General features: G+C 48.0%; 9 protein-coding genes across 9 annotated transcripts; 4 read left to right on the top strand and 5 right to left on the bottom strand.

Moving 5' to 3' along the window:
- Positions 1–271: 271 nt before the first annotated feature.
- On the top strand, positions 272–541 carry DFJ58DRAFT_663489 (uncharacterized protein; the record flags this gene model as incomplete). The annotated part of the gene is made up of 1 exon (XM_041382369.1): positions 272–541. A coding segment is annotated over one exon (270 nt), but the record flags the coding sequence as incomplete, so codon positions are not given.
- A 1052-nt stretch (positions 542–1593) lies between these two features.
- DFJ58DRAFT_843330 (uncharacterized protein) lies at positions 1594–4040 on the top strand (the record flags this gene model as incomplete). Its single annotated transcript, XM_041392958.1, has 7 exons — positions 1594–2329; positions 2379–2639; positions 2704–2961; positions 3017–3268; positions 3321–3443; positions 3555–3811; positions 3864–4040. The coding sequence occupies 7 exons, from the start codon at positions 1594–1596 to the stop codon at positions 4038–4040; spliced, it is 2064 nt and encodes a 687-aa protein (XP_041241624.1).
- A 797-nt stretch (positions 4041–4837) lies between these two features.
- DFJ58DRAFT_843329 (uncharacterized protein) lies at positions 4838–5986 on the bottom strand (the record flags this gene model as incomplete). The annotated part of the gene is made up of 5 exons (XM_041392957.1): positions 4838–4966; positions 5152–5298; positions 5355–5468; positions 5779–5901; positions 5927–5986. 5 exons carry the CDS (start codon positions 5984–5986, stop codon positions 4838–4840), a joined length of 573 nt encoding a protein of 190 aa, XP_041241623.1.
- A 1612-nt stretch (positions 5987–7598) lies between these two features.
- DFJ58DRAFT_843328 (uncharacterized protein) lies at positions 7599–9814 on the bottom strand (the record flags this gene model as incomplete). The annotated part of the gene is made up of 7 exons (XM_041392956.1): positions 7599–8092; positions 8138–8215; positions 8268–8519; positions 8570–8827; positions 8891–9151; positions 9201–9502; positions 9585–9814. The coding sequence occupies 7 exons, from the start codon at positions 9812–9814 to the stop codon at positions 7599–7601; spliced, it is 1875 nt and encodes a 624-aa protein (XP_041241622.1).
- Positions 9815–11159: 1345 nt separating this feature from the next.
- Positions 11160–12663, bottom strand: DFJ58DRAFT_843327 (uncharacterized protein; the record flags this gene model as incomplete). The annotated part of the gene is made up of 6 exons (XM_041392955.1): positions 11160–11332; positions 11378–11459; positions 11531–11650; positions 11743–11785; positions 11903–12309; positions 12514–12663. 6 exons carry the CDS (start codon positions 12661–12663, stop codon positions 11160–11162), a joined length of 975 nt encoding a protein of 324 aa, XP_041241621.1.
- A 2373-nt stretch (positions 12664–15036) lies between these two features.
- Positions 15037–16885, bottom strand: DFJ58DRAFT_843326 (uncharacterized protein; the record flags this gene model as incomplete). The annotated part of the gene is made up of 6 exons (XM_041392954.1): positions 15037–15139; positions 15162–15271; positions 15332–15346; positions 15399–15489; positions 16352–16672; positions 16719–16885. 6 exons carry the CDS (start codon positions 16883–16885, stop codon positions 15037–15039), a joined length of 807 nt encoding a protein of 268 aa, XP_041241620.1.
- A 1552-nt stretch (positions 16886–18437) lies between these two features.
- Positions 18438–18904, top strand: DFJ58DRAFT_633901 (uncharacterized protein; the record flags this gene model as incomplete). Its single annotated transcript, XM_041381244.1, has 2 exons — positions 18438–18765; positions 18828–18904. Coding segments are annotated over 2 exons (405 nt in total), but the record flags the coding sequence as incomplete, so codon positions are not given.
- A 4760-nt stretch (positions 18905–23664) lies between these two features.
- On the top strand, positions 23665–24280 carry DFJ58DRAFT_663497 (uncharacterized protein; the record flags this gene model as incomplete). Its single annotated transcript, XM_041382370.1, has 2 exons — positions 23665–24128; positions 24166–24280. 2 exons carry the CDS (start codon positions 23665–23667, stop codon positions 24278–24280), a joined length of 579 nt encoding a protein of 192 aa, XP_041241618.1.
- Positions 24281–24464: 184 nt separating this feature from the next.
- Positions 24465–25971, bottom strand: DFJ58DRAFT_730336 (uncharacterized protein; the record flags this gene model as incomplete). Its single annotated transcript, XM_041385885.1, has 6 exons — positions 24465–24857; positions 24909–24988; positions 25036–25147; positions 25197–25378; positions 25435–25627; positions 25681–25971. The coding sequence occupies 6 exons, from the start codon at positions 25969–25971 to the stop codon at positions 24465–24467; spliced, it is 1251 nt and encodes a 416-aa protein (XP_041241617.1).
- Positions 25972–27154: the final 1183 nt, after the last annotated feature.

Below are 27154 nucleotides of genomic sequence, written 5' to 3'. Positions count from 1 at the left end.
GCTTGACAAGGATCAATACCAGTGTTCGACGTTCGACAACCTCGTCACCGACCACCACCCGTCTAGATGTGCTACTTCCCCCGAGCCCTTCCTTATCATTCGGCCGCCAGTCAATGCCAACTTTAACGTCAGAAGAGCAATTGCAATGGGACCTAGAGGAAGACAAGAAAGCTGCTGAGCGAGAACTGGAACGCTATGAAGAAGCACTAGCAAAAAGAGTACATATTCCCGCTGCTTTCCATGTCACAATCTAACCGCGCAGGCCTCATCTGTCCCTTCCGAACAAGTCTTCTCTTCCAGCAAAGAGATATGCGCACTTCAGTGTGCCAACCTCTCACCATCAGTTCTCGAGGCCTTACAAATGCTCAAGTTCTCTTACAAGCAAGACCGGTTGAATTTCACGTCCCATTTCATTGCTGAAGAAGCGGGTTACAATATTTCGGGACCTGTATCTAGGAATGCCATAGACGAGCTTGTGGAGGCAGGCAAGCTAGATGAACTTGCTGAGCATTCCGCGAATGAGATTGAGGATGAGACTTAGTCTCTTAGATTATACTGTATCTATTTTGGTCAATCTATTATCTCCATCTACTTTCTCGCCTATTGCCGACTTCGGTCCAATGCATTCAAACCCTGCTCAGGCTACGCACACGGAAAACAGGAACTTGAAATGACGCCATTCTTCTTTTGAAGAGAGCTGAGGCGTGCTGCTGATGGAGGAATCATGATAATCTGACGAGTGCTTGGCAAAGAAGGTACATCCTGGCTATCACTCGTGTCAGACAAGCTTCAGATCTTCAGGTGTCTTTCCATACCCCAAAGCATTGTCGAGTGTCCTATTAACCATTTCCAATGGGCCTTGATCTTCCTCGACCTCTTGCCTGGGATCACCTCCAAAACGCGATAGGATCTCGTCACTCGCACCCACCGGAATATTTAGAGGTGATCCCTTGGCTAATTTGCGCTAGTCTCGACTCGTTCACTAGCTCGTCCCCTGGTGGGATGACTGGGAGCACAACGGCGAGAAGCACCGACATCTTGATAAAATTATGTTCAGAGAAGTGCTCATTTCGCTACAGAGAGTTTCGTACAGCCGTTTTGGCAGTCTTTGCTTTTTTCTTCGACATCACGCAGAGCGCGCGTTGGGTCTCGGTCAAGTTGATTAGCTCGATTATCATACCTGTATTCTCTTTCCGCAGTCTGAGACAATCTATTTTTGTGACAGTAATAAATATTTGATGCTTAGACTGGTGTTTCAACGCAACAGGAGGCATTTTGAGACCCCCAAGGTTACGCCAACAAGGACAACCCCTTCCTCATGTTCGGCATTTCCCGAGCGAACCCAGGTTGTGCCGTCCTGGACAGAACCGCACGCAGCCGGACGGAGACTGCCGGTAATGCGGGCTTCCTGCAAAACTCGATCATGTAATCTACGACATCAGATGCCTTCGCCGCTTTTGGAAATGCTTGAGTAAGCTTGTCTTCTGTTTGTCAGAAGAGCCACAGCCAAATATTGCCAAAGACGGTCGCTTAAAACCACGATTGTACTTAGTAAACACCCCCAGCTTCTTCTGTGAGATTTGAGTAACAATTATGACACGCAGTAGATCTCGAGGACGCAGATTCGGCAGCCATCCCCCTGCGGCCCATAAACCCGAGAGTAAAGGAAATCCCACAAGCAAAAGGAAGACCAAAAAGGATCGGGCACTGGCTGTAATGTCCGTTAAATCAACTCGACCGGTGCCCCCAGTGCGACTCCGGCGGTCCATAGCCTGTTTCTCAATCCCACTCATCCGTGCAGAACTAGTCATGGATGAGTCCCTAACAAACCTTGGAACTCTCATCACCTACTCCGCCCCGCAAGAGGTGGTCGCCGTTGATTTTGACACGAGGATGGAGCACACAACCTGCCGGGTACCAGTGATGGAGGGTGGGCAGCTTAGAGGGTATGTACCCCTGCCAATGAGGTACCGTGATGTTTGGCTCGAGCTATCCTACAACATTGTACTATTGATCAACATCTGGAGGCTTTGGTCGAAGGAGGAGGGAAAGGCTTTGAACTCGAAGGAGAAAAGGATGGCCACTGCTTGCCGACAGAACGCCGGGACGTTGCTTGTTCAATACATGCTTGCCAGGCTGCTTGCGGTGGAGGAGTTGGTCGGCTTGAATTATAACACGGAGCCTGGTGAGGAGTGCGTGAAAGTTCTCAACGAATGGAAGGTCCGGATGGTTCGGGATTGGTTCTATACGACTCACTCGGAGGCCAAGGCTGATGGACCTGAATTCTTGCACGCAGATCCCGTCAGCCTCGAAAATAAAGCATTTTTCGGTGTGTTCATCCTGTTCGCCGCTCTTCCAACATCGCCTGACCTGAATAGAAATGAGATGGGACATAGAGGAGGAGGGTCGGGACATCATGTCGCTCCCGGCAGATACCAATCTCTGGATCCACGGGCGTATCGAAGGGTTCGACGACGCCTTTGAAAAAACAATTAAACCTCAGTCCTTCGAAGAGATGAGCAAGCCCAGCCAATTTTTCGAGACTCGATATGAGGAAGGGGCCAAGCTACCGTCTCGCTGGCACGAGGGACACGAGCCTCGTCCCCTCTTCTGGAGCATCAAGCAGTGGGATTGGTTCAGTGAAGGCGAGTTCATCACTGCATGGCAACCCTTTCTAGCTACTGAAAACCTCGTGCGTCGCAGGGAATGACTATTGGAACGCACCAATTGACCTCTTGCGTTACGTTCTTGTCACAGAGCCAGCGTACCACGATGTCGGCCAGTTCTTGAGCGACCTCCGCAGCCTCAGCAGCATCATCTCCATCAATCCTAATTGGCAAGACATCGAGGCGAATGCGAAGGACCTCTGGCTCGGAAAGATGATCTGGAGGAAGTTTGTGGGCAGTTTGAGGAGAAGTTTGAATCTTTCCAAGGAACAAACAGCAACTTCAGAAACAAGGGGTATGTTTTTCTGGACGCTCATTCTAACGCCTCATTAACCATTCTCCCATACTAGATGACCGAAATCCTTTCAATACGTTGGAGGCTCGTTTGATCTTTGAAGGATACATGCGCCGGGGGAAAATGAACTCCAAGGTTCAGAGCACCGAGGACGACACCCTGTGGGAAGTCTTGAACCAAATCGGTCCGCCAGAACATCTGCCGGTATGGAAATGGGTCGCAAGTGAGATACAGCTGCATGGCTCCATGTTAACGGAAGTGTTGAACAAAGCCGGGGCTTGGTGGCGCGATTTTAGATACAAGCAAGGTGAGGGCGTTTGAGTGATGGAACTCTCGCACCAATCATTTCCTGTTCCCAGCGAAATCTTCCCATGTGGAAACACATAGCACAGAACAGACTGACGAGGAGGAGAGCAATGCGGGTGTTGATACGCCGCCAGAGATTGCAACGCAGGTCCACGATCAACAGGAGGGTGGATCTGGTGAGCGTGTGATAAGGCGATTCAGGTAGCGATCTAACTACAAAGGGTAAGGTCCATGCGTGCAGGATGTGGAAATGAGACGTGAAGATGTCATCCCTGATCTACGCGCAGAAAATGTTGATGCTCTTGAAGAGCAAAACTCTGAGAGCTCTGGCGACGCTTGCCCTCACCCGGACGGAGGACATCCTTCTGGAGCTACCTCTGCAGACAACTCAACAGCTTCTGCGCATCCTACTGCCTTGCACAATTTTACGAAACCCAAACTTGCTCTTCCTCCTGCTCTCCCTGCGACTGCTAACACAACAACTACAGTTCAGGTGCTAGAGACGAGGGAAAGCCAACGGCAGGAGCTGCATCCCATCCATCTGGTATCTTGAGGGTCTTGAATCGTTGGAAACATACAGAGAAACCTTGATGAAGTCCCTATCCTCGGACTTTGAGGAGGGCGTTGGGGAATTTGTGAAAGATCTTCAACGTTTCCCTGTGGAGCAGCTTACAGTGGATTTGGCAACGCCGATCTTGGACTCCTTCGTCCGCCGTGTTAAAGCAATACAGGCGAAGAAAGAAGCCTGGAAATCGGAAAAGGTCCTCCTGTGACTACGGACACCGTGCGCCCTCTCGGATCGCATGCACCTCAGTTTGTGTAGCATTGCAATCTATATACAAACCGGCAGCAAGCCTTAATCACATACAAGCATCAGCACCAACTTTTCCGCTTGGATGGAGGGACTCGTTATGCATCAATAAACTTAAAAGATTTGGTAGCAAACCTGTAGTAAGTATGACACATGAGTATAACACAAGTCAATTTTAGCCTTGCTGCTCAAGGTTCGTTTGTATGAGACACTTACCGTCGCATTGATGACTGTGGAACTATGACGCTCCAAAGCGAACTTTAATAAATTGCGCGATACAACATCTGGTGCGCGATACAACATCAAGTGCACGATACACCAGCTACTCTAGCTAACTGGACGGCCGAAATCTTCGAAACTGGGTTCGACAATCAGGTATTTTATGAGATCATCAGCCGTCCGAGCGATAAGCTTTCGCTCGTGATCAAAAGCACTTTGAGCCTTCACGATATTTAATACGGCCCTCCAGCAGTCTAGGTTGATCTTTCCAACATCGAGCGTTCGACAGCATCCTTGTAAGGTTGAGGATTTCGTCCGTCCAGCAAAAATCTACCCATTCCGTTCCACCACAGCTGCCTCCAGCCCTCCTCACATCTCTTTTGCTTCGTACAAGTTCCCGCATGCACCATAGGTGGGGCTTCACATGCAATGATCCGACGGTGCGAAACGTTCCTTGACTTTGAACATCGTGTTCCACACAACGGACCCAACAGCGTGACATTCCTCGTCAGAGATATCATTGATGCGAGCTGAAATGAGTCACTCGAAAGCATGCAGCAAGAATTCTTTGACATTGTACTTAAATGCGAGCGAGACAAGCTGTGTTGGTTCAAGCGAGTAGCGTTGCCGCTGGAGATGGTGAACAGCATAGACACGTGCATCGTGCATCTTTACAAATATACATATCGCTAAGCTCCAGTAGTTGAATGACAGCTTTGTTGGGTATTTGAGGACATCTGGCCTCCATCTGCATGGTATCAGCTGTCAGACTCGGAGACCATCGTTGTGAAACAAACTCAAAATGACTCGCTTATACAGACAGAAAGAAACAATTCGAACGCACTTTCGCTTACTTGCGACGGCACACAAATAGGCTTGTCGTCAGCACTACCGTCAACTTGTTTGAGTTGGGCACCCTGGCTTGCAGCAAACATATCCCGGAAAGCAAGTGATTTATCTCCGAGAATGCTTGCGTGCACCCTGAAGAGCGAGCTTCCTGCCTACTAGTACATCAGTCCACCATAAATCTATTCAGATGATCAAGCGGTGCACGAACCTGGAAGACGTGAGTGCCATCTGAGAAGTAGAGCATTTGATAGTGTCGAATAGTGATTGAATCACTGCGATAATTTGAAGGATGACTAGAATATAGCGTGAACACGAAGATCAGCTTTGAAGAAATGGGCTGATTGAGTGGTTAGTGATAAAACAAGACACGGAAAGCAATGCCTTGAACCTGGCGCAAACCACGTCACCTGTAAATTACGCCCACGGAGCTCTTGAATGATAACCTTTCTAACGGACGTCGACTTGGAGTACAAAAATGATGGACGCTAACTTCAGTCCTTTTTTGTTTTTTATTCGAATTTCATGTCCTATGGAGAGACGTGCTCTAAAGAGGACAGTACAATCTAGTCTAGGGGACCCCCAGTGTCCCCAACGCATCTCTGGGCGCGCGAATGCCCTGATGCGAGGCGTACCACCATCAGTCCGCCGTTCCCGCCGGCCGTTTTAGACGCGCCACCCAACTTCAGTCCTTCATTGCTGTTGTCACTCCCACTTCTCCCTGAAACCAAAAATTGGTCGGCGCAAATCCAAATTGCCTATGAGGATATCAAACACGCTTACAATCATGCCATCCAAGTTCTTCGAGCAGACGGAGCTGACCCTACCCGTATTGCTTTCCATGTGGATGTTATCTCGTCAAATGCACTTCCAATCCTCAAAGCACTCGTACTAGACGGTGACACTAACTTGGATGATATATCGGAGTCTCTCCCAGTCAAATGGCTAGCTGATGTAGCCACAATACTTGGCTGTGTAGTTTCACGTCTGGAACACCTAGGGACAGCTGTAAATGAAGAGTAAGTCAAATTTTCGATAGATATATGGATACTGACACAGGATCTTACAGAGAGCAGCATGATGTTCAGATACCAGAATTAACTGGAATCGAGAACACAGGAAAACGAGGGCGGCCAAAAAAACAATAGATCTTGATTTCTTGATGGAGGACACCTCTGCTCAACATCACATAAGTCATGTCGAGCTAGCAAAGGTTGTCGATGTTCATCCAGTTCGCCAATGCTGCCAGTGGCAACCTGCAGACCTTCAGTTAGCTCTCGGACTCTAGTACTACTTCGTTACGCTTTTAGAATCGCTTGAAAATTCCTGATATTGACATCGGATGGCTTCAAACTCGCCTCCTATCAAGCCACTGATCGTTACATAGTGCATCTCTCGTCGTCACCTTTACCTCAGCGTTGTTCCATCACTCGCTGAGGTATGTCATCTCGTAGTCATAGTAGTTACATGTACTGACTCGTACCTAGACTCTACTCTAGGTACTCACTAATATTAGCGTTGTTCCATCACTCGCTGAGACTCTACTCTAGCGTCTACAACAGTGAGTCCAGCACACTCCAACAGGTGTCTCAGTGGAGGGGGTGTGTTGGTGCTACCGCCTATTTCATCACCTTCGTCACCTTGTCGTATGTACTGTATAGTTTTTTGCTTCCTCAGCCATCACAAACCGCTGATCCTTACATAACTATCTCATACTTATTGCGGCAGGGCTCATCATATATACCTCAGGATCGTACTCATTCGAGTCGCTGAGGTATGTATTATTACTTCGTACCTATACTTCGTACTAACGTAGCCTACTAGCCATTTGCTCCAGGTAGCTACTAATTATAGCATTGTACTCATTCGAGTCGCTGAGCCATTTGTTCTAGCCTACATCCCCAGGGACAGTCAAGTACGCGCTTCAGTTTACAAAAACACCACGTATCAGATACTTACAAACGCGATAAGAAGAGAGCAGTCAAACCCATCTTCGCTTGGATTGCGCGTCTAAAACGGCCGGCGAGAACGGCGGACTAGCGCAGGGCAGCCTCACGTCGTGACATTCGTGAATCCAGATATGTAGATAGGGCATGGACCCTTTAGATTAGATAGTTCCATCCAACATAGGGTACGTTACCCCAATGGACAGAGATTGAAACTAAGAAAAACAGTCTGTGCCAAAACTCTCTGACACACGACCCAAACGTATTTCTTCGCGCGCTCGTCGAACTCGGACCATGGTGAAGACGAAGACAAATGTGTCAAGTCTGTGCCGGAACACCAGCGCTTAGGAGGCTCAGCTAAGAGCATACGTCAGTTGTTCACGGAACGGTACTCGGCCTGAGCCGAGCCCCAGCGTTGATTCAACTTGTTTAAGCCAATTAAAACTCGATTAAAATCCTGCACAAGGCTAAGACACAAGCAGTCCGAAAAGAACCCAAGGAGTGCAGCGTTAAAGGAATTCCTTATGCAACACTTCAGCTTCTTTCTTCGCCTGTATTGCGTTAACACGGCGGACGAAGGAGTCCAATATGGGCTCTGCAACGTCCACTGTGAACTGTTCCACAGTGAAAGGCTGAAGGTCATTCACAAACTGCCTTATGCTCGCCTCGTATTCCGAGGGGAAGGATTTGATCAAGCTGTCTCCGAATGTTTCTAATGAATCGTACCCGTCAAGATACCTGGATAATCCCAGGTGGATAGGACGGAGAATTTGGGAAACACCATTTATCATGGGAGAATAGATGGGAAGGGGAGGGTGGGTGGAGTCTGCGTATTCGTTGGAATCGTTGGAGTCAGCTGCAGCCGTAGATTCAGGAGGCCTGTCTCCAACACCGCCCGGGCGAGGGTAATGGAAGGTGTCGCCAGAGTCCTCAGAATTACCATCTGCCAAGCGTTGACGACCTTCCTGGCGCATTGGTACATCCTGCACGCGTGGAGCTTTCCCTTTGGTTAGATCTCCAGTTCAATAGAGATGCTACATCTGCTTACTAGATCCACCTTGCCATCGATCCCGTTCTTCTTCATCATACTGTTCCGTGCTATGTGTTTCCACATGGGAAGATTTCGCTGGGAACAGGAAATGATTGGTGCGAGAGTTCCATCACTCTAACGCCCTCACCTTGCTTGTGCCTGAACTCGCGCCACCAATCTCCCGCTTGCTTCAACATGCACGTTACTTTGACTCCATCCGACTCCATCTCACTGGCGACCCATTCCCATACCGGCCGATGCTCTGGTGGGCTGATTCGATCTAGGCTTTGCCACAAGACGTTGTCCTCGGCTACCTGATCCTTCGAGTTAGGTTTCTCCCGGTGCACATATCCCTCGAATATCAAACGAGCCTCCAAGGTGTTGAAAGGGTTTCGGTCATCTGTTGTGGGATCAATATGAGACGACCGCATAAACATCCAAAAACTATACCTCTTTTTTCCGAAGTCAGAGTCTCTGCCTCAGACAGACTCAAACTAATGCTCAAGCTATCCACAAACTCCCTCCAGATCATCTTTCCGAGCCAGAGGTCCTTCGCGTTCGCCTCGATGTCTTGCCAATTAGGATTGAGGGAGATGATGCCGCTGAGGCTGCGGAGGTCGCCCAAGAACTGGCCGACATCGTGGTACGCTGGCTCTGTGACAAGAGCGTAACGCAAGAAGTCAATTGGTGCGTTCCAATAGTCATTCCCTGCGACGCACGAGGTTTTCAGTAGCTAGAAAGGGTTGCATGCAGTGATGAACTCGCCTTCACTGAACCAATCCCACTGCTTGATGCTCCAGAAGAGGGGACGAGGCTCGTGTCCCTCGTGCCAGCGAGACGGTAGCTTGGCCCCTTCCTCATATCGAGTCTCGAAAAATTGGCTGGGCTTGCTCATCTCTTCGAAGGACTGAGGTTTAATTGTTTTTTCAAAGGCGTCGTCGAACCCTTCGATACGCCCGTGGATCCAGAGATTGGTATCTGCCGGGAGCGACATGATGTCCCGACCCTCCTCCTCTATGTCCCATTTCCTTTCTATTCAGGTCAGGCGATGTTGGAAGAGCGGCGAACAGGATGAACACACCGAAAAATGCTTTATTTTCGAGGTTGACGGGATCTGCGTGCAAGAATTCAGGTCCATCAGCCTCGGCCTCCGAGTAAGTCATATAGAACCAATCCCGAACCATCCGGACCTTCCATTCGTTGAGAACTTTCACGCGCTCCTCACCAGGATCCGTGTTATAATTCAAGCCGACCAACTCCTCCACCGCAAGAAGTCTGGCGAGCATGTATTGAACAAGCAATGTTCCGGCGTTCTGTCGGCAAGTAGTGGCCATCTTTTTCTCCTTCGAGTTCAAAGCCTTTCCCTCCTCCTTCGACCAAAGCCTCCAGATGTTGATCAATAGTACAATGTTGTAGGATAGCTCGAGCCAAACATCCCGGTACCCTCATTGGCAGGGGTACATACCCTCTAAGCTGCCCACCCTCCATCACTGGTACCCGGCAGGTTGTGTGCTCCATCCTCGTGTCAAAATCAACGGCGACCACCTCTTGCGGGGCGGAGTAGGTGATGAGAGTTCCAAGGTTTGTTAGGGACTCATCCATGACTAGTTCTGCACGGATGAGTGGGATTGAGAAACAGGCTATGGACCGCCGGAGTCGCACTGGGGGCACCGGTCGAGTTGATTTAACGGACATTACAGCTAGCTCCCGATTCCTCTTGGTCTTGGCGTTTTTGGTCCTCTCGTGTTGATGGGCCGCAGAGGGTTGACTACTGAATCTGCGTGCGAGAGAATTTGAATTTGTGCGTGCAATCTTTGGCACCTAAGCCTTACAGAAGAAGTTGAGGTTGTTTCCCAAGGGTTTTTTCGCTTGTTTTTTGAGGTATAGTGTTTGGCAACATTTGGCTGAGGCTAAGGCTATTAAATAATAGGTCCTGAATGGTACCTACTACCTAGTACCCCCCGGTTCATCAGGATGGAGAATTATTGCTTTGTGCACCATTGGCGATGCTGAGTTCTGTTTCAATCAACCTTCTGTCCAATGGCACCCTCCAGTCTATTTTTGCCACCTCTTGCACTAACACTATTGACGTCGTTTCATATCACCACTGTCCCCTGCCGGCTAGCTCCTTTTTCTTGGTCTGAGAATATGGACGTATCTTCTCGCAGTCTTAGCTGAAAGCTCAAGGATACTATAGACATGCTTCAGTGCACACCCATGCTGGCTTCCCTCGCACACCTGCTGCCATCTGTCTTGCATATGTAAGTTGTCTCTATTATATATATTGTACCAATCTCATGACATTCAGTTTGAGTAGCATTCCACATCCTCTCATACCTTCCTCCACTCTCACATCGCATAGGGCCGTCTCGAAAATTTTCATTCCCTTGCGCCTTCTCGCAACTTATCATATTATAACTCATGTTCCGGCGATATGATGGCGCGTATTTAGCCATCTACGCTATATACAGCTCAGGTATGAATATACCTCGACGGCTCAAGATAGCTAGTAAAACAGAAAGAGAGAAGCGAAGGCGAAAGAAAACGGAGAATTTACGTCAAATGAAGATTATTGCGGTGAGAATGGAGAATGCGAGATGAGGAGGTGGCTCGTATATCTTTTTCAACATCGATCAGTTTGAAACAAAGACTGAGCTCGCGTCCGGCGTTTGTAGCCTCCTATCCTAACTGTCAGGCCTGTCTATGAGGCAGATGGTTCATAGACAGACTGGTGAAACTGAGTTTGAATTCAGATAGGAAACTAAAGGCCGTTCACTTGAAAATTAAATAAATTAAATGAAGCTAATTCAAGGACAGAAGAGGAATTACAAAGAGAGAACAGCAAAAAAAAGTTGATCGGTAGCAGCTACAGTAACAAAACATGTATCTAGACATAATATGCATTAAAATTGAACTGACCCAATGAATCTACGAAGAACAAATAGCTGCTTCGGTATTACAACGTCATGAATCTGATTGAAGGGTGCCGAAAGCTGCAGAACATACTCGGCGATGGCGCCATGGGATTTTGCGTCATGGCTCAAATGCAGATCGTGTTTGGTTCGGCTGGAGGGATGTGCCTGGATTGTTGGAGGCGCTTGGATGCTCGTGAAGGAAGTGCGGCCGCTGTGTTGAGAATGTCGTCAGCATCATACTGATTTGGCAGGTGGAGTGGTGGAACTTGTGGTAGAGGCTGCATCTGTATGCAAGGTGCTATTATGAACGTGTATAATGAAGGCGCAGTGAATGGGTACTTACTGAATGCTATCAGTGGGGTTGCTATAGCACCTAGGACGTGATGGGGCACTCCATATTGAAGTCGGAGCTTGGGCATGCTGGACTGAAGGTTACAGGTTACAAATGGAGTGGGCGCGGTTGGGGAAGGCAGCAGAAAGGAATAGATTTACTCACCCAGGAATTTCGGCGCAGCTTGAAAACAAAAGGAACGACAAAATTGCCATGCTCAAATTCGAAAATTTTGAAAGCTGCTATGCAATTTCCATCGCCAAAGATGTTAAAGAACCCACGAGCCTGTGATGTGTTGGCAGTCAGAAAGAAGATCGCTAGATCTTAGATCAAGACTAGTAAGTTCACTACTGTTGAGGATGGCGTCAAAGACTCACCTTGGAAATCTGAGATATATATGGAGGTGTGATGTTGGGTGTGCTGCATAAAGCACAAAGGTGCAATATTCGCTTCGTTGGCATGCATGACATGGACAGAGACGGCGACTGCAGCGCGGGCAAGTCTAAGTGGTGCCAGGTCTTCTATGTCGTTCGGAACTTTGCCTGTCTTGAGTATCTCGTCAAGTAAAGCGCAGGCCACGCCAATTGAGGCTGTACACCAGCACAAGCAATTAGGCTCTTTGCCCGCTCATCCTCTCTATCAAAGCATTGATGCCCCACCCCCAGCGCCTTCTGGAAGAAAACGCCTTTAGCGGCAACAGCAGTCCCTATACTCTCAATGGAGAGTGCATGTCCACGGGTTGACTTGGGTCTCCACTGCGAGCGACGTTTTTCAAGAGGCTGAATCTGAGTGATTTTGATTCGAGTTAGAAAGCCTGTCTGAATCCAATCATTGAATGGAATTTTTAACTTATGATACTGTTGTGCTCGAAGCCGTTGGAGCGGCGTCACATCCTCGACTGTATACCGGTGTGTCGCCAGCATGGCAAGAGGTAGTGAAGGGCGCTATGGCATGACAGACACCCCATGGATGACTAATCTACGGTGTTAAGTAGCTGCTACTTCGCTTCTGCACCCGGGGGTCTGGAAAAAAACGGCGGCGTCTGTTGGTGTGCTTTGCTTGATTCAACATACCCCCTACAGCTCTTCACAGGAGGTACTAAGCCATGGTGGCATTTTCGACCTCAATGGAGATATGCTTATAGATACAGGTCGTGTAGACGAAGTCCCTCTCCCGTAGTCAGCATCGTCGTCCTCCCCGTCATCATCAGCAGGGCGGAACTCTTCCTCCAGCTTGTGGGAGGCAGTGACCTCTGGGTCAGAGCTGTACGTGTTCTCGGGAGCTTCAAGTTTAAACATGACTTGAATACAGACAGCATCAAATCCGCTACAAAGACATACATACCAAGTGTTGGAGGGATCGTTTATATCACCGCTTCAAGCTTCGTTTATCGCAGACTCGGGTCTCTTACCTACTATCATCTGCTCACTTGTATCACGCTCCGAAATCCACGGCTTTGTCCTGTTACCTATTGTCCGATTCGTTCAGTGTTTCCCGCCGTAACCCCGGCGGGTCTCCACTGGGTACTGCATCTCCACACGTATCACCGTTCTGTTGCCATTTCCATTATTGGGGTGATATAAATTTTGGCCTCAACATCTTATTCCTACGCCATCACACAGCATTTTAGTCCACTTCGATTGTTCAAAAAGTGGAGAATACGGTACCCCGATATCTGTGCCGCCTCTTATTGAACTATTTGGACGTCTGATGCGTGTAGGAATGCACACTCTGTTGCATCTGACCGACTTAACTCCGTACAACTGTGCGTGCATCTTCAAAAAAACAACGGGTGACAAACCGTCATGTTATGACAAAGGCACAATAAAGCAGCACAGTAAAACATACTCCTTGATCAGTTAGCAGTTGACGCGCGCCCTTCAAGAAGTGTACTGTGCCCACGAGTGCGTTTTGCCTTGGAAATTGATTTTCCGACGTTGGTGCCAGTCGGACGGTCTTCACGTTCTTCATACTATTTCAATGACGAGAGTTTGAGCGAGCAGTACTAGCAGGAATAAATATAAAAACTACCCGCTCTGTATCGATAAATAACTCGAGCGAAATAGCACGACCTGACTTATTTCCCTTCAGGGCTCCAGCATGGACCTGGATGTAGGAGGCTTGAGTTTGTGGATGATTGTACTTATTGTACCAGTCACGGAGACTCATCATCCCACCTGAATCCCACAGCACAAGATTTCCTCGCACGCGCAGTTCAGCCTCATTCCTACAGTCTCGCGGTGAGTCAGAGAGCAACGGAATGAATGTCAAGCTTACACGAGCAGGTCGGAGACATGCTTCGATGTTCACTTTGGGTTGACAAGCTTGATGATGCTTTCTTGAAGAGCTGCAAAGTAATTCTACCGAGTTTTCCATTATTCTCTCGCAAGTTTCTCAGCTCCGACTCGGGTGTTGATGGGCCGAGTGGTCGATGCAAGCGTCCTTCAATTTCATGCGCTGCAAGTTTCACCACCATGGCCCGGGGAGTAAGTTCCCGATACACAATCATGTAGAGATGCTGTACTAACCTTTGCGCTGGACGAAAGCCGCCCTATCTAGTTCACAATGGGCGCACCTCATTACATTCATCCACTACACTAAAACCGACTCCTGTACCTGCCCATCAAGTCGTGCAGCATCTGACCCTGCTGACTTGGAGTACAACGTACAGTGCTTCGTACCCCACTAGTTATTGCCTTCGGCGTTTGGCATGCTTCGAGTTTGTCCTGTACACGCAGCGGAGCAGTGGGAATGTGGATTGAATACTAGTACTAGTAGTATAACAATGTACACAGACGATAATAGGTCGGTTCGAACAAGTACGCACACGTGAGCCGCATTCAAATACATCGATGCACTTCCCACCATTCGTAGTCAGGTAGCAGAAGTGCAATTGCAGTTCCATCCAGGGTGTTGGACGTAACGGGTTGAGAAATGACCATCCCTGCAAGCTGTAAATGCCCATGATTGAGACACTGCATACCCATCGACTACAGCATAACTGATGTACTCCTTAGGGAGCACTGAATCAAACCATCGACCATCGAGTGCTAACATAGATTTGATGGCCCTTCAGTAGTGCATTCCATCTCACAACAATACGTGTTCCTTTGCCAGCTACATACGTCTTGCGAAACACTCATTTGGTGATCCAGTCATTCTGCAGCCACTTGAGGCGCGCGCCATCACCAGCTTTCTTGAACAGCAGGGGCAAAAAAACAAGGAGGGAGTCCAGAAGTTTGATGACACCGCTTTCAAGAAATGGAGCAGTCTGAACGCACACACACACATGTAGAGCAAGAAATTCGACACTGACTAGTCCACTAGTCCGTGGATTCCTCCTGTCCATTGTTGTCCAGTGGTTCATGACGATATTAAAGCGATGGTTGACCAGATAGCCGCTGCCCAAATCGAGGACGGTCCGCGATCCCTGATGAAATTCAAATTGAGGAAGTTCACTGTGCATGGGGACAGGAATGACATCTTTCAAGAGGGATGGGAGGAACGTTCAAGTTCATTTTGTCTGCTGGGATATTGTTGGTCAAAATGGACTGAACTTCTGGCCATCCAAACTTCATTAGGGTTTTTAAAGAGAAAGAAAAAAACAAATTGGCATATATTGACCGTGTCCCTTTATTGTTGTGAAGAGCATCTATCAAATCTCAGCATCTTCATTCATGACCGTATGAAGTGTAGGGAACAGGGAGTGTGCTGCTCACCCTGCCAAGACTCTTGATAATCTGCGCAACATATGTCGGAAGCTGGAGGAAGATGCTTTAAAATAAAATAAAAGTACCTTAGATTATCATAGAAGCGACGCAAGCATCCTGCGCTCGGTACAAACCCAGCATGGACATCACCGTCACCAAACGAGCTGAATGCTTGCTTGTGAACCCAAAACTGTTTCTGACAGCTTTCGTAGCGATCGATTTTAGGCCCAGGTGATTGGACAAAAGATGTACGAACCTGCCACAAATGGACCTTTGATAGGTGCAGGAAATTGCATTGGAGGCGGGTGTCAGCTATTACACACCCAGCTACTACAGCCTAAGAACACCTTGCCCTGTACAAGGGAGAAGGGCTCTTGCCTGGAGCCCAGCATACACCAGAGTGTAGTTAAAGAGCTGCAGGTTCAGCAAAATTTATACACAGGACCAAATGTTGAAGACATCAAGTCAAGGACATACCCCCTCCCAGGCAATACAGCCTGAGAATTTCAGCCTTCCCTGTACAGGATGGTGGGGCACCTCACCTAGCATCAGACCAGCATATGCTGGATGCACCTCCCAATTCAGAAAGGTGTATGCTAGGCGGTTGAGAACAGGGACAAAGCACAACAAACATGAAAACACCCTTACAGAGATAGTACAATGAAATACATTAAAACCATGGATCACGGCTAATATTGAGCCAAAGAGTACACAGAGTGGCGGCATCACCCTCTACAGGGAGAAACATGCCAAGCAGTTGACAGCAGCCAAAAGGGTGAGCCTGAGCTTGTCTGCAAATTTAGAGTGCGCTCTACAGAATGTTTGTAGTAGTGCAGTGAATTCCCAGCAGTTGGTCCCCTCAAAGCATTACTGCCCAAGAGCATCCTGCCTTGTACAAGGCAGAGAGAGGGAGCACAGCACCTCCTGTCCTTTACAACCGTCACCCCACAGAAGTCACCAGGTCACACTCCCGTGGGAAAGCGTGACCAATCAGTCACAGTACATCAAACGCTGCTGCCCTGTGAGCAAGCCATTGACTTCTGGAGGTGCAGATTGCAGGGGACAGGATAGTAAGGGAAGTGTATGTCAGGCATTGGGTAAAGCGGAGTAATGTATGATAAAACGGGCTTCAAGTACTGACTGAGCATGGGTGGATGGATGGATGGATGGATGGATGGAACAAGAAGATCAAACAAATAGAAACATAAATCAACCAGACAAACAAGAGCAAGTACGGCACGCACAAACCAAATGCCATTACGTGAGCATATGTCACCTTGCAAGCGTGTGAACTTGGATGATTCGCAGCGGTAGGGTTCTCTCGTTTCGCCTGTTGGCGTCGGGGAGGGATTCTTTCGACTTTCTTCCATCCTTGGGGGCGCCTTCTGCCCTTCTTTTGGTGGGTGCTGGGCGCTGGAGACATTGATTTTGGTCGTCATTGGCGTTCTGCCATTCTTCGTTCTGTCCTGGGTATGTGTCCCATGTGAGCGGGTCCTCTGTGGGAAGTAGAGGGTGGTTATTGAGGACTGGGGTGCCACTTGGTGAGGGACTCGGATTCTCCGGTAAGTTAGATGGATAGCACCGCGCTACATACAAACTGTCGAAATACGTGGCCAACAAAAGCAAGGAGGTGAATCACACACTGTGCATGGCGGCGCTCGAGAGCGTTGCTCGCAGCTGGTTCTTGTCCGATCAGATCAGCCTCATCCGAGTAGACATGAAATGCAATTGTACTGCCCGCATTCACCTTGTTTGAATCGCTCCCGAGGTAAAGTGAGCCAACGTGAACAATCAACGAAAAATGTATCATGGAGAGATAATAAATTCTCCTCTACAACGCTCTCGTTGTAGTAACTTATGTAAAAGAGACTTTGATAGAGTTTTAAATAATTATAAATTTTCAAGCACAACCATCAACTTTCCCACGAACGCAGATTCATTTTCCGGAGCCTGACTGAACGTTTCAGTCCTTGAAAACCCTCCCCAATAAGGTGGAGTCGGGGATCGCTCCCCGCAGGATAGGTGAGATGAGCCGTTGGAGTAGGAGGAGAGGGAGTCGCGAGGATCCGTGTCCTGGGGCTGCGGTGGAGGACGCAACGGTCAAAATTTCTTCACTTCGGGCAAGCATATGCAACTGACAAGGACGTCGACAGCGGCGCTGTGACAGGCTATTTATACACCTCCGTATTCTAGGCCACATACCCCGATAGGGCGAATGCCCGTGGAGCGTACAGGAACCAGCGAACAGCAGGCCATCTTTCATGATGCAGGAATAGCAATAAAATCAACAATGTGCGATATGTCGTGAACTCTCATACGGTGATTACATCGTCTCGTCTTTCGTCATCTGCCTCCATACTGTAGCCGATATCCTCTATCTAATGCCTGCTTTGCTACCTATCATACCTATGGTTCGTGGATATCCTACTCGCACAGATACCATTTTCACTACATACTCACCGCTTAATCGCTTAGCAGCTAAATGACTCTGCCACTGACGAATTTAGTCAGCATCGACTGACACGGTCAAATCAGGTCAGACTGGTCAATGCCAAAACTGATTATTATTAGTCGGAAAACTACAGACTTATTTGCTGTTGGGCGTTTTTGTGTCCCTGACTCGACATAACAGGTTTCTTTATTTGGTGATTGTTAAGCATTACCTTCGCTGCTTTGAAATTCATCTCAATAATCAAGTTGTAATTGAATTCGAGATAGTCAGGACACACAGAAAAACAGACAGTCGTGTTAATTTTGCAATCAGTCGGCACCTGAGTTACTTTATGGATGTAGGAATTATCTCGACATCGCCCTTGGATCAGTCACCGCATGGCATAATGCCTTCCATCTACACAAACCTGCAACTCCATTGAACAAGGCTAAGTTAGATAAATTCTTCTCATTCCCCCATCAGGCATCGCAAAACCGATGGAAAGCCCTGAATCTCAACTCAACCAACCTCTCAGAGCTCTACCAACGGTCAGTATCATTTTGCTTTACATTCCGTTATAATATTTACCAGGGTAACGCCGCTATTTACATTCAATTACAATTTACCACAGGACTCTCCACATCTTTCAACAGATTCAAACCCGAATTTTCGAAGAGTAACGCGTTCCCAGACAACAAGTCGCCTAACTGTTCGTTGGAGAAAGCATCGCAGAGGTGACCGCCCAGACACGCCATACAGTGGATCTCGTGCTTCTCTCAAACGATCCTTCGACCCGCGGAAGGTCAACGACGAAAGTGACGTGGAGGAGGATCAAGACCAAAACTACGTGCCGTCGAAGCTTCTACAAATGGAATATACCACGTTGATCCCGGAGTGGTCTCCCATTGCAATGGTGGAGGATACCCCTCAGTTAAAGGAAGTCACGCCTCCATTCGAACCTAGTGGCAGCATAATACCCGGGAAATATACTTTCCTTGACACCTCGTCTTCCCCGTTTACTTCTGAACGTCGTGGACCGAGGATCCGCACGCCCCTCCCTATTCCCGTTCCGAATTTGACAAAAAAGAGTCGCGGTCGTCGCGTCCCTACCGCCGGCGACGAAGCCATAGTAGAAGGCGAAACAGCTAAGGGACGTAAGGGACGCGATTATGTTTGTGAAGTGGAAGGCTGCGGTAAGTGCTTCAGCCGTGGGCGGCAACTCAGTCGGCACATCCGATCTATCCATACACATGAAAAACGTGAGCCTCTTTTTTGTATTATCGCCTGGCTGGACTTTGTTGATAGCATTCACCACGATCAGCGTTCGACTGTCCTCACCCCTCGTGCAACAAACGTTTCAACCGGAATGATAATTTACTTCAACATCTACGCGTCCACAAGGGTGATAGCTCTTCTCAGACCTCCGTTAATTCCGCACATCCAGCTACTACAGCAGAATCTGCTCCTGATAATGGCAGCTCCCCGGCAGCGGCTCAGCGTGCCTCCTCATCTCAGGCGAGCAGCACTCGCAGAACAGTCCGCCCAGCGCGCAAGGCTAAATCGGCTGCGTCCATCTCACCAATCCATCCGGCACGCCTTGCTGCTTCACGAGTAGCGAGCCGAAATGCCTCTCTTACTCTTCCACACACCTACTCTCTTCCTCCGCTCACCTCTTTGACATCTTCTCATCACAACCACGCTATATTGGTCTTCATGAGCAATACCAACATCGCGTTCTCCTCCCTCCGGACCGCTATGGATGAAGCTGAGGAAACAGAGGTTTCTGAGGACGAAGGTTGCCATAGCCAGAAAATACGCAACCTCAGTGACCCACGCTCAATGTACAACTTCCGCAACCCTTTCAGCTCTGCTCCTCTAGGTGCCTAGGACAAACGGCAACCGTGTACCTGTCTCTGCAGGACTCCAACCGTCTTCCAACCCTTCGCCTCCATCCATGTCCCGCACAGGTCCTGCTCCGCCAACCGGGCAGCCTAAATCCAATGACCACGCTGTTATTCCCGTGCCCTCCTCCATGGAATCGTCACTGTGGATATACATTGATTGTCTCATATGTTGGCCATCCTTATGGGCCGTTGTCTTGTATGTCTTTCTTGCCGCCTGACCTTCATTGATGCATTACATTTACAAAATCGATTTAATATATATTAACCTTGCCCCCCTCTATCCTCTGCAGTTAAAGCTTGTCTTTGCGTTTGTTCCGCGATCAATTGAATCAGCTTTCGATTTCCTCCTCTCGCGGCTTCACATGCTTTTTTATCTAGGTCTCTATAGCCATAATTGCAGGTACGATTCGTTTATGGCATCGCCTATGTTGTCTTTGTCTTGTTCTTGTTCTTCTTGCGATACCTGGATGGCCGTAGTACAAATTGTTTGGACAAAACTATAGTTTGGATGCAAGATGACCAGCTAGTTCATTGCGATGAGTACGTCCCTCGCAAGTATATACCTGAGTATTGAGGGAAAGCATGCGTCATACGGCTCCACAGTATTGTATACAATATATGTCAAATAGCTTCCAGACATATCTTCTGGTGGATTGCGCAGACTTTGTCGGGCTTCTTTTTTTTTAATCCAGTTTTTTGTCCATTGAGAGTGATACTCTATGTAGGACAGTACTATCTAGTCTTGGAGCCCCGTGCTCCATGCTCTCCCTCGGAATTCCCAAATGCACTGGTGTAGGGCATACCCCCACCAGTCCGTCGTTCCCGCCGGCCGTTTTAGATGGGCAATTGAATAAGGAGGAGACGACTATAAGTAAGTATTGCGTGAGGAGTGGTCTAACGTGAGAAGGGATAACGCATGCTCGGCCGCTTGCGCGGACCAAACAGAGATCGGGTGAGGTGTGCAACATAAAGGTAAGTAATCCGGGGCAGGGAAGCGCGAACATGCTTCGAGGCCTTGAGACAGGGTTGGCGTGCACTATGTGCGTCAATGGTTACTTTGGTTTGTTGGTTTAGACCCCAGGACAGTGCCGGTGATCTCGTGTGAACGAGCTGATGTTTCGATATTAGGTGGGAGTAGGTTGTTGGGTATATTGAGTGATTATGGCGGATTAATGGGAGTCTAGTGTAGGCGTGTCTTTCGATGATCTATACAGGGATTGTCAAACTGCTTAAGAGGTAGGCATATGAAGTTCACCTAACGCGGATTTCAACCGATGTGTCGCGTTCACATATCTTGCTAGATGGGGTTTGTCGGGCTTGAATGCACTGAAGACAGTGTGAAGCAAACTGCGGTTGTAGAACAAGACGAGCTCGTGTTCCTTCCAATCGTGAGATATGCTGCAAACCCAGGTTCAAGGATCATCCAGGTCTTTGACGCATCTACGTCGAAATAAATCATGTGAGCACTATACAAACCTACTCCGATCGAATAAGCTCTTGAAATTCCTATGATACAACGAGGGTAGTGTCCTCCAGATGTCGGAAAGGATGCTTTGGGTGAACAGCGACTGCATGATCATTCTGGAGGAGCTTCCCTGTAAGGTTGCAAAAGATATAAGCATAGAGAACTGGAGCAAGAGAAATGATACTCATGATGTACAGCACGTTGTCACACCTGCAGGAAAGCTGGTAAGAGCGTCAGCAATGGACCAATGAAGCTCGTACCTGATGAGGACTTTGCCCAGAGCACCATTTGATTTCCCACCTTGGAATTCTTCTATGTTAGACAGCTATCGGTGTATTAGAGATCCACTGGAATACGAATCAAACCTGATGTCCATACCTGCAGGTTCATGTACGCCACCGGAATCTTTTGAACTTGAGCCACTATTTTAGCCTTACAAATCAGAACCGGCTTCCTGGTAAGCTCCTACATGAAGGGATTGCTTTAAAGCTCAAGGTCAAACTATAGAATACGTACTCGTAGACGTTGGTAGAATCACTTGTTTTGCACTGTCTCCTTTCAACGCGTACGTCGCGCTTTCCAGAGGGCATGTTCGCGATTCGATCCGGTTACTCAGAGACTTTGATCATGACTTACGGATAGAAGACGAGAGAATCAGTCAACTTGTAGAAGAAACTGAGAAAATAATCTCAGAATGTCATTGAGTGAGCAGACACGGGCAGCTAGAAATACATTGTGTGCAGTCAAAAATCGATGACGCCGGTAAGGAGAAAAGTAGGCGTTTGGCCGATGCTGTCTCGGACTGGAACGAGCGCGAGAGACGAACGGTAGCACACTGCACCGTTGAATATATAATTCGATTATAACGCCTATAGGGCTTTCAGAAAACGAGTGTTCTGATCAAGGATGACATCCATGCTCACCGGTTTGCAACTTTGTATTTTAGGAGCAAGAACTGGAGGAACAGCGTTTGAAACTAGATTGGTGCATGTAACGCCCCAGATACGCGGGACCCGTGCGCAGCGGCGACATCTCAGACGGAGCTCGAACGGAGTTTTGAACGTGAACATCGACAAGACTATATACTGGAAATAAACAATAAATGTCAGTAAATAAATCGGCCCGAAGGCAGTCGGCGATAAATAAATTTTAAGCTCCGCAAGTTCTGTGTCTGCAACGCCGACCCCTAGTTGATAAGAGATGTAGGCTTCAAAAAAGGCAAAACAAGAAACACTACTACATAAAACACAACCTGTGACATAAACATGTCAGACCGCGAAGGACGCTTTGAAGCTGGGTTGTCGGATGAAGATCTGTCGCTGCTGAAGGAAACGGTCGCAAAGGCGGTTAGTGGCATGTCTCGGAAGCACTTTTCCGACCTCTTGAACTGTTGGTTGTTTTCATTACCTGCCTGGCTATAGAACTACTACCATCTGAGGTTACATGTACGAAGGAGACACAAGATCTAGTCATAGAGTGTTGTGTAGGTGAACACCGTCAATGCTTCCTATACCTCACATTTGGTAGAATTTATTTACTTTTATCTCGCCGGAGGACATGTGTGAGCATCCCGCATCTGCACAGTGACGCAGTATCTTCCCCAATGTATCTGAGTGGCCCCTGTGCCCGCACCGGTCGGTCGGTCCTCCAGTGAGGCTAGTAGACTAACTTCCAATATCCACACCAGCAGTGTCAAGCTGGAATAAGACGTATACGACACCGAGATCAAGTCGATGCGACGCCTGTTATGACTGATGGTGAGAAGGCACAAATTTTTCTTCGACAACTGTGGATATGGGGTGTCTACTCATGATGATGCGCTGGTTTGCTACTGATCGAAGATATGGCTTATATTCAGTGTGAAGTAATATAGACTGGTATACAACGATTCTGCACCTATTAGAGCAATAATATCGAACAATATCAAGATAAAAGCAAAGGTCCACATCAGCAATTGTCTCGTCGACTAATATCAGTGGAAAATAAATATTACGACTATTTATTCCCTAACTTACAAACATTGCTTCTAAACCTCCCACCATTTCTTGCAAACCTTCCACCATGTCCATAAACCGCGTTCGCGTAGCTCGGATGATTCCCTCGCAACCCAGACCCGCAATATTGAACTCCACAAAGTGCAGCGCCTGCATTTCAGATGACGAGCCAGAATGCAGGAGCCAACCTGGGGGTACTTGCTTCAAGTGCATAGAAAAAGAGAATGTGCGCTGCTCATTGAACAGTGAGTTTGACTCTCATACCACTTACTTATTCATGACCCCACCCTGATTTTTCAAAGATCGCTCAAAATCAGAACATGAATCAACTGAGGCTGCTACTGCTGGGCCAAAGAAACGCAAACTAGAGAATAATTTGCAAGTTGAGTTCACAGGGATCAAGCGGAAGAGGATTCAAGAGATGATCGACAACATAAAAGAGGACATACAGGAGTTTGAGAGGTTGGAGGCCGAGTCGTACAAAGTCCGCCTAGCGTTGGCGAATACTTTGCTAGCATTGGAGAATTTTTCGATGCCGGAGACTCAAAGGAATGAGTAGCTTCAGTTATCACGTCGTTTTCTCTGCCTGCATTAGGCTTATTGTGTATCGGCCTGTCCTAGTTCACAGTAGCACTCATCAGAACTCGTGCTCCCGTGCAATGCCGGAAGCTCTCGTCAATTCACAACCATTTTGAGCAGATCCTTGGAGAGGGAGACGAAGCTGTTGGCACGGTACAAGACGTTGCAATGGAGAGGGAGATCGTTGGTGATGGCATGTTGCATTCAATTCGGTTGATGGACCCTAGTGACCTGCTTGCAGAACTACAAAGCCTCCTCCGCATTCAATGTGAACCACCCGTATCAATCATACAGGAGAAACTCTCCGATCCAGCTCGTCTCGCGTTGCTAAGAGCATACAATGCAACACAGCCACAGGTTCACTTCATTCTCGATCGTGGCCCTCCTCCACAAACTGTTCCTCTGCATGACTATGCAGTCTTCTATCGTTACGGACTTCTCGATGGTCGCCGCATCACACCAGCATCTCAAAGCAAGCGCACATCTGCAGGGTCTTCTCTTGTCAAGGTTGATTATGATGGACGTTTGTGGTATGGTGAGATCATAAATATCTTGCGACACCCGGAGCATGGCGTGCCTGGTACAGTGACCGAAACCTTACTTGCGGAGTTTCGCTGGATGAAAGAAGCACTTTCTCCTGTTAACAACGATCCATGGAGTGACTTGCAAGTATCTGCTTTGTTCACCTCATTCAATGCACTCACTTGTCATTTTCAGCCCAGAACTAGATGTTGTTTGTTTCGCGATCAATGAATATTGGCAACCTAATGAGCAAGGTTGTCCACCTATTGTCCTGCCTTTTGATCGGATCATTTGTCACACATATGGATAATGACATCGCTTGATCGTGTACGTGACTTGCTGGTCCTATGAGGAGCTTTATTAACTTGAAACATGAACAGTATCTTTCATAATATACATGTGTATCTAGAGTCCATGATCTCACAGTCCATGCTGATATGCGAACAAGGTATGCGTCCATCACAACAAAAATCTAGCTTACTGGTTCCTCCTCATCATGTCGTGCACCCAACTTCGGCTTGGTCTTGATCACCTTGTCCATTGGTTGCTGTGCCTTCTTCAGCTCCCCCCATGCCATCAGTTTCACGTTCACCACCCCCGTCTGTCGCCATTGCATCTTCCTCGGTGTCTGTGTCTCCCTCCCTAGCTGCAGCACCAGGTTCTTCAACATGGACAGGGTCTCCATATTTGCCCCAGTCTTTGAGCCGTTCTTCAAGGAGACGCTCCTTTCGAGCTTCATTGAGCCACTTGAGATTGATTCCGAAGTCGTATGGTGATACCTTCGGGATGTGACCGGACCCTCTGACTGGAATAGCGAACTTCTCGCGTTCATTTGAGCTCTTGGTTGTCCACCAAATGTCACGTAAGTCGTCGAAATTTTTTGATTGCTGCATGATGTCCTGTTGAGTCATTGTATAGAAGAAGATTTTCAAGCACACCTGAGTGCTCCTCCACTGCGGCTTGACAACTTCAAGAAACTTGAGGTGAGATATTGGGTTCTCTGCTGCAAATCCCGCCGCTGTTGCCATCCTTTGTCATCATACGTTTCCGCATCGTCCTCAGGACCAGAGGCTTCATCGGACATGTGATCTGGAATAACGAAGGGAGATGGATCAGTGCCATCATGTTGCACCTTGAACTGATCGATGACATCTCCTGCTAGCAAATTGCTGGCTTTCTGGATCTTCTCGTCAGCGAGGCTCACAACAAATGTAAGTGGATGTTACCTCTTTTCGACGGTTACTCCGTCGAGTGTTATGCTGATTAGTGGTGTGTGCTAGCACACCTTGAGGATCTGTTTCGGCTTTCGATTTTGACTTGAATCCGCGGAATGTCTCTTTTGCGAAGACAAGGAGGGTCGATCTATTCCAGTGGATGGTCTTTGATTTGAGACATCTTAGCCAATTTTCTGTTCTCATAGTGAGTTGAATTGAAAGCTTCGAACTTGTCATGAAATGCACTAACCTGCATTCCATATCACATCTGCAGCCTTGCGGAAGATTTCGACGTTTGTCGGATCCTGCACGTCGCCAGCAAAATCTGGTGTGTAATATATCTCATCTGTATCTGGGTTTCTTCGTTCACCCTCTGATGGTAAGGGCCACTTGTCCTTCGTCTTCATACCACAAATCCTACGGAAGGTTGTCGTAATGTGCGTCTATGGGAGTTATTTTTTTTGTTCGTTCCAACAATCCTTGGCAGCGTACTCACTTTTAAATATTTTCTAGCATCTTGTCCAGTCTTTGATAGTGAATTCTTTTGACTTCGTGATATCTTCACGGGTCTAGTCTTCATCATCCGTGCCCTCTTCATCGTCAGACTGGGCTGCAGCTCTCCGATACACACCCCGACGTCTTGCAATAGCAGCACCGCCTCTTCCGAAAGCTCCAGTTGGTCTTGTATGACGACTGGGTTGGATTGTACGAGAGCCTTCAAGTGCATCGAGCCTTGCACGGTCTTCAAGCTGATCTTCTCGGCTGCTGCGCAGAAGCTCACTGACATCCAAGTCATCCATTTCCGGTGGATCATAAGTCCGGTTTACACTACTTGACAACGGGCGAGAAAGACTATCATCTGAACTTTGTGACGACGAACGTTCAGAACGCGAGCCTATGTGCGATCGTCTCCCATTTCTTTCCCGTGGAAGAGGGGATCTATAGCATCACTGGTTGATCTGTCTGGAGAGAAATTTGAAGATACACAGATAGGATTTACAACCGGGAATGATGGTTCAGACATGAACTTGTCGAGCCTCATCATGGCCAATTGCACGTTCAAAGTGTAGGTGTCAAATTTCTCGTATTGCCTGCTATGCTTACTAGTGCTCCCAGCGGGGAAGGAATTGGTGTGGGTGCGCAACGTGGGGTTTTTTTCCTTGGCAATCAAAACTGTTCTCGACGACCGTTATATGTGGCAGGTCACTAACAATGAGGGATGCCCTTCAATCATTCATTCCCTTTGCCTCCGACAGTGGAAGGCTCAATCGTTTCAAAATGCATCGAACGTTATGCGCTCTTCATATCCTCCGTCTTTATCTGCCTCCCATGCCATGCTCTACTTTTTTATTATGTTACGCCATCTGGGGTTTTGACGCCCTCGTTGATCCTGCCTTTGTTCAGAAAATTTCTCCAGATACTGCTGCATCCCTTGCCGCCCTACCTCTTGATCTGGCGCAGACTCTGGACCACTCTCTTACAGGTCCTCTGTTTCCACCCCCTTGCGACTTACTCTGACATTCAAGTATGTGTTGCCTCAACTTGTTTATCATTAGTAGCTAACAGCACTACAGCTGACACAGCTGCCTGCTAACATGTCGGTTGAGCAACGCATGGAACTTGTTGGACAAATCTATGCAAATGCGCTCCTTGGTTTCCCTCCCAGAGCCGCACTCCACATGTTAAAGGCGGTATTCTACTTTTGTCAAGGATTTGACGTCTCCTTCAGCAACAATGCGTTGTCGTTTTGTGATGTGAGTGCTAGTCGAACGTTGGTCTCACATAAAACTGACATGTAGCGATACCTTCCGCGAAGGATTTGTTATGTCTACTGTATGATCAGTGCATCACGTCGCCTAGCCAAGTCATAGAGCGTCTGGAATTCGAGACTGCGCTGGTCAGACCATCTGACGGCGCTGAGGTTGACATCGTTGACTCAGACATTGAGAATGCCTTCATCCTACGTCTTA

This window comes from Suillus subalutaceus, assembly GCF_016647625.1.
Source record: "Suillus subalutaceus strain FC151 chromosome Unknown DFJ58scaffold_87, whole genome shotgun sequence".
Taxonomy (NCBI): Eukaryota; Fungi; Basidiomycota; class Agaricomycetes; order Boletales; family Suillaceae; genus Suillus; species Suillus subalutaceus.
This window is presented reverse-complemented; position numbering and strand designations above follow the sequence as displayed.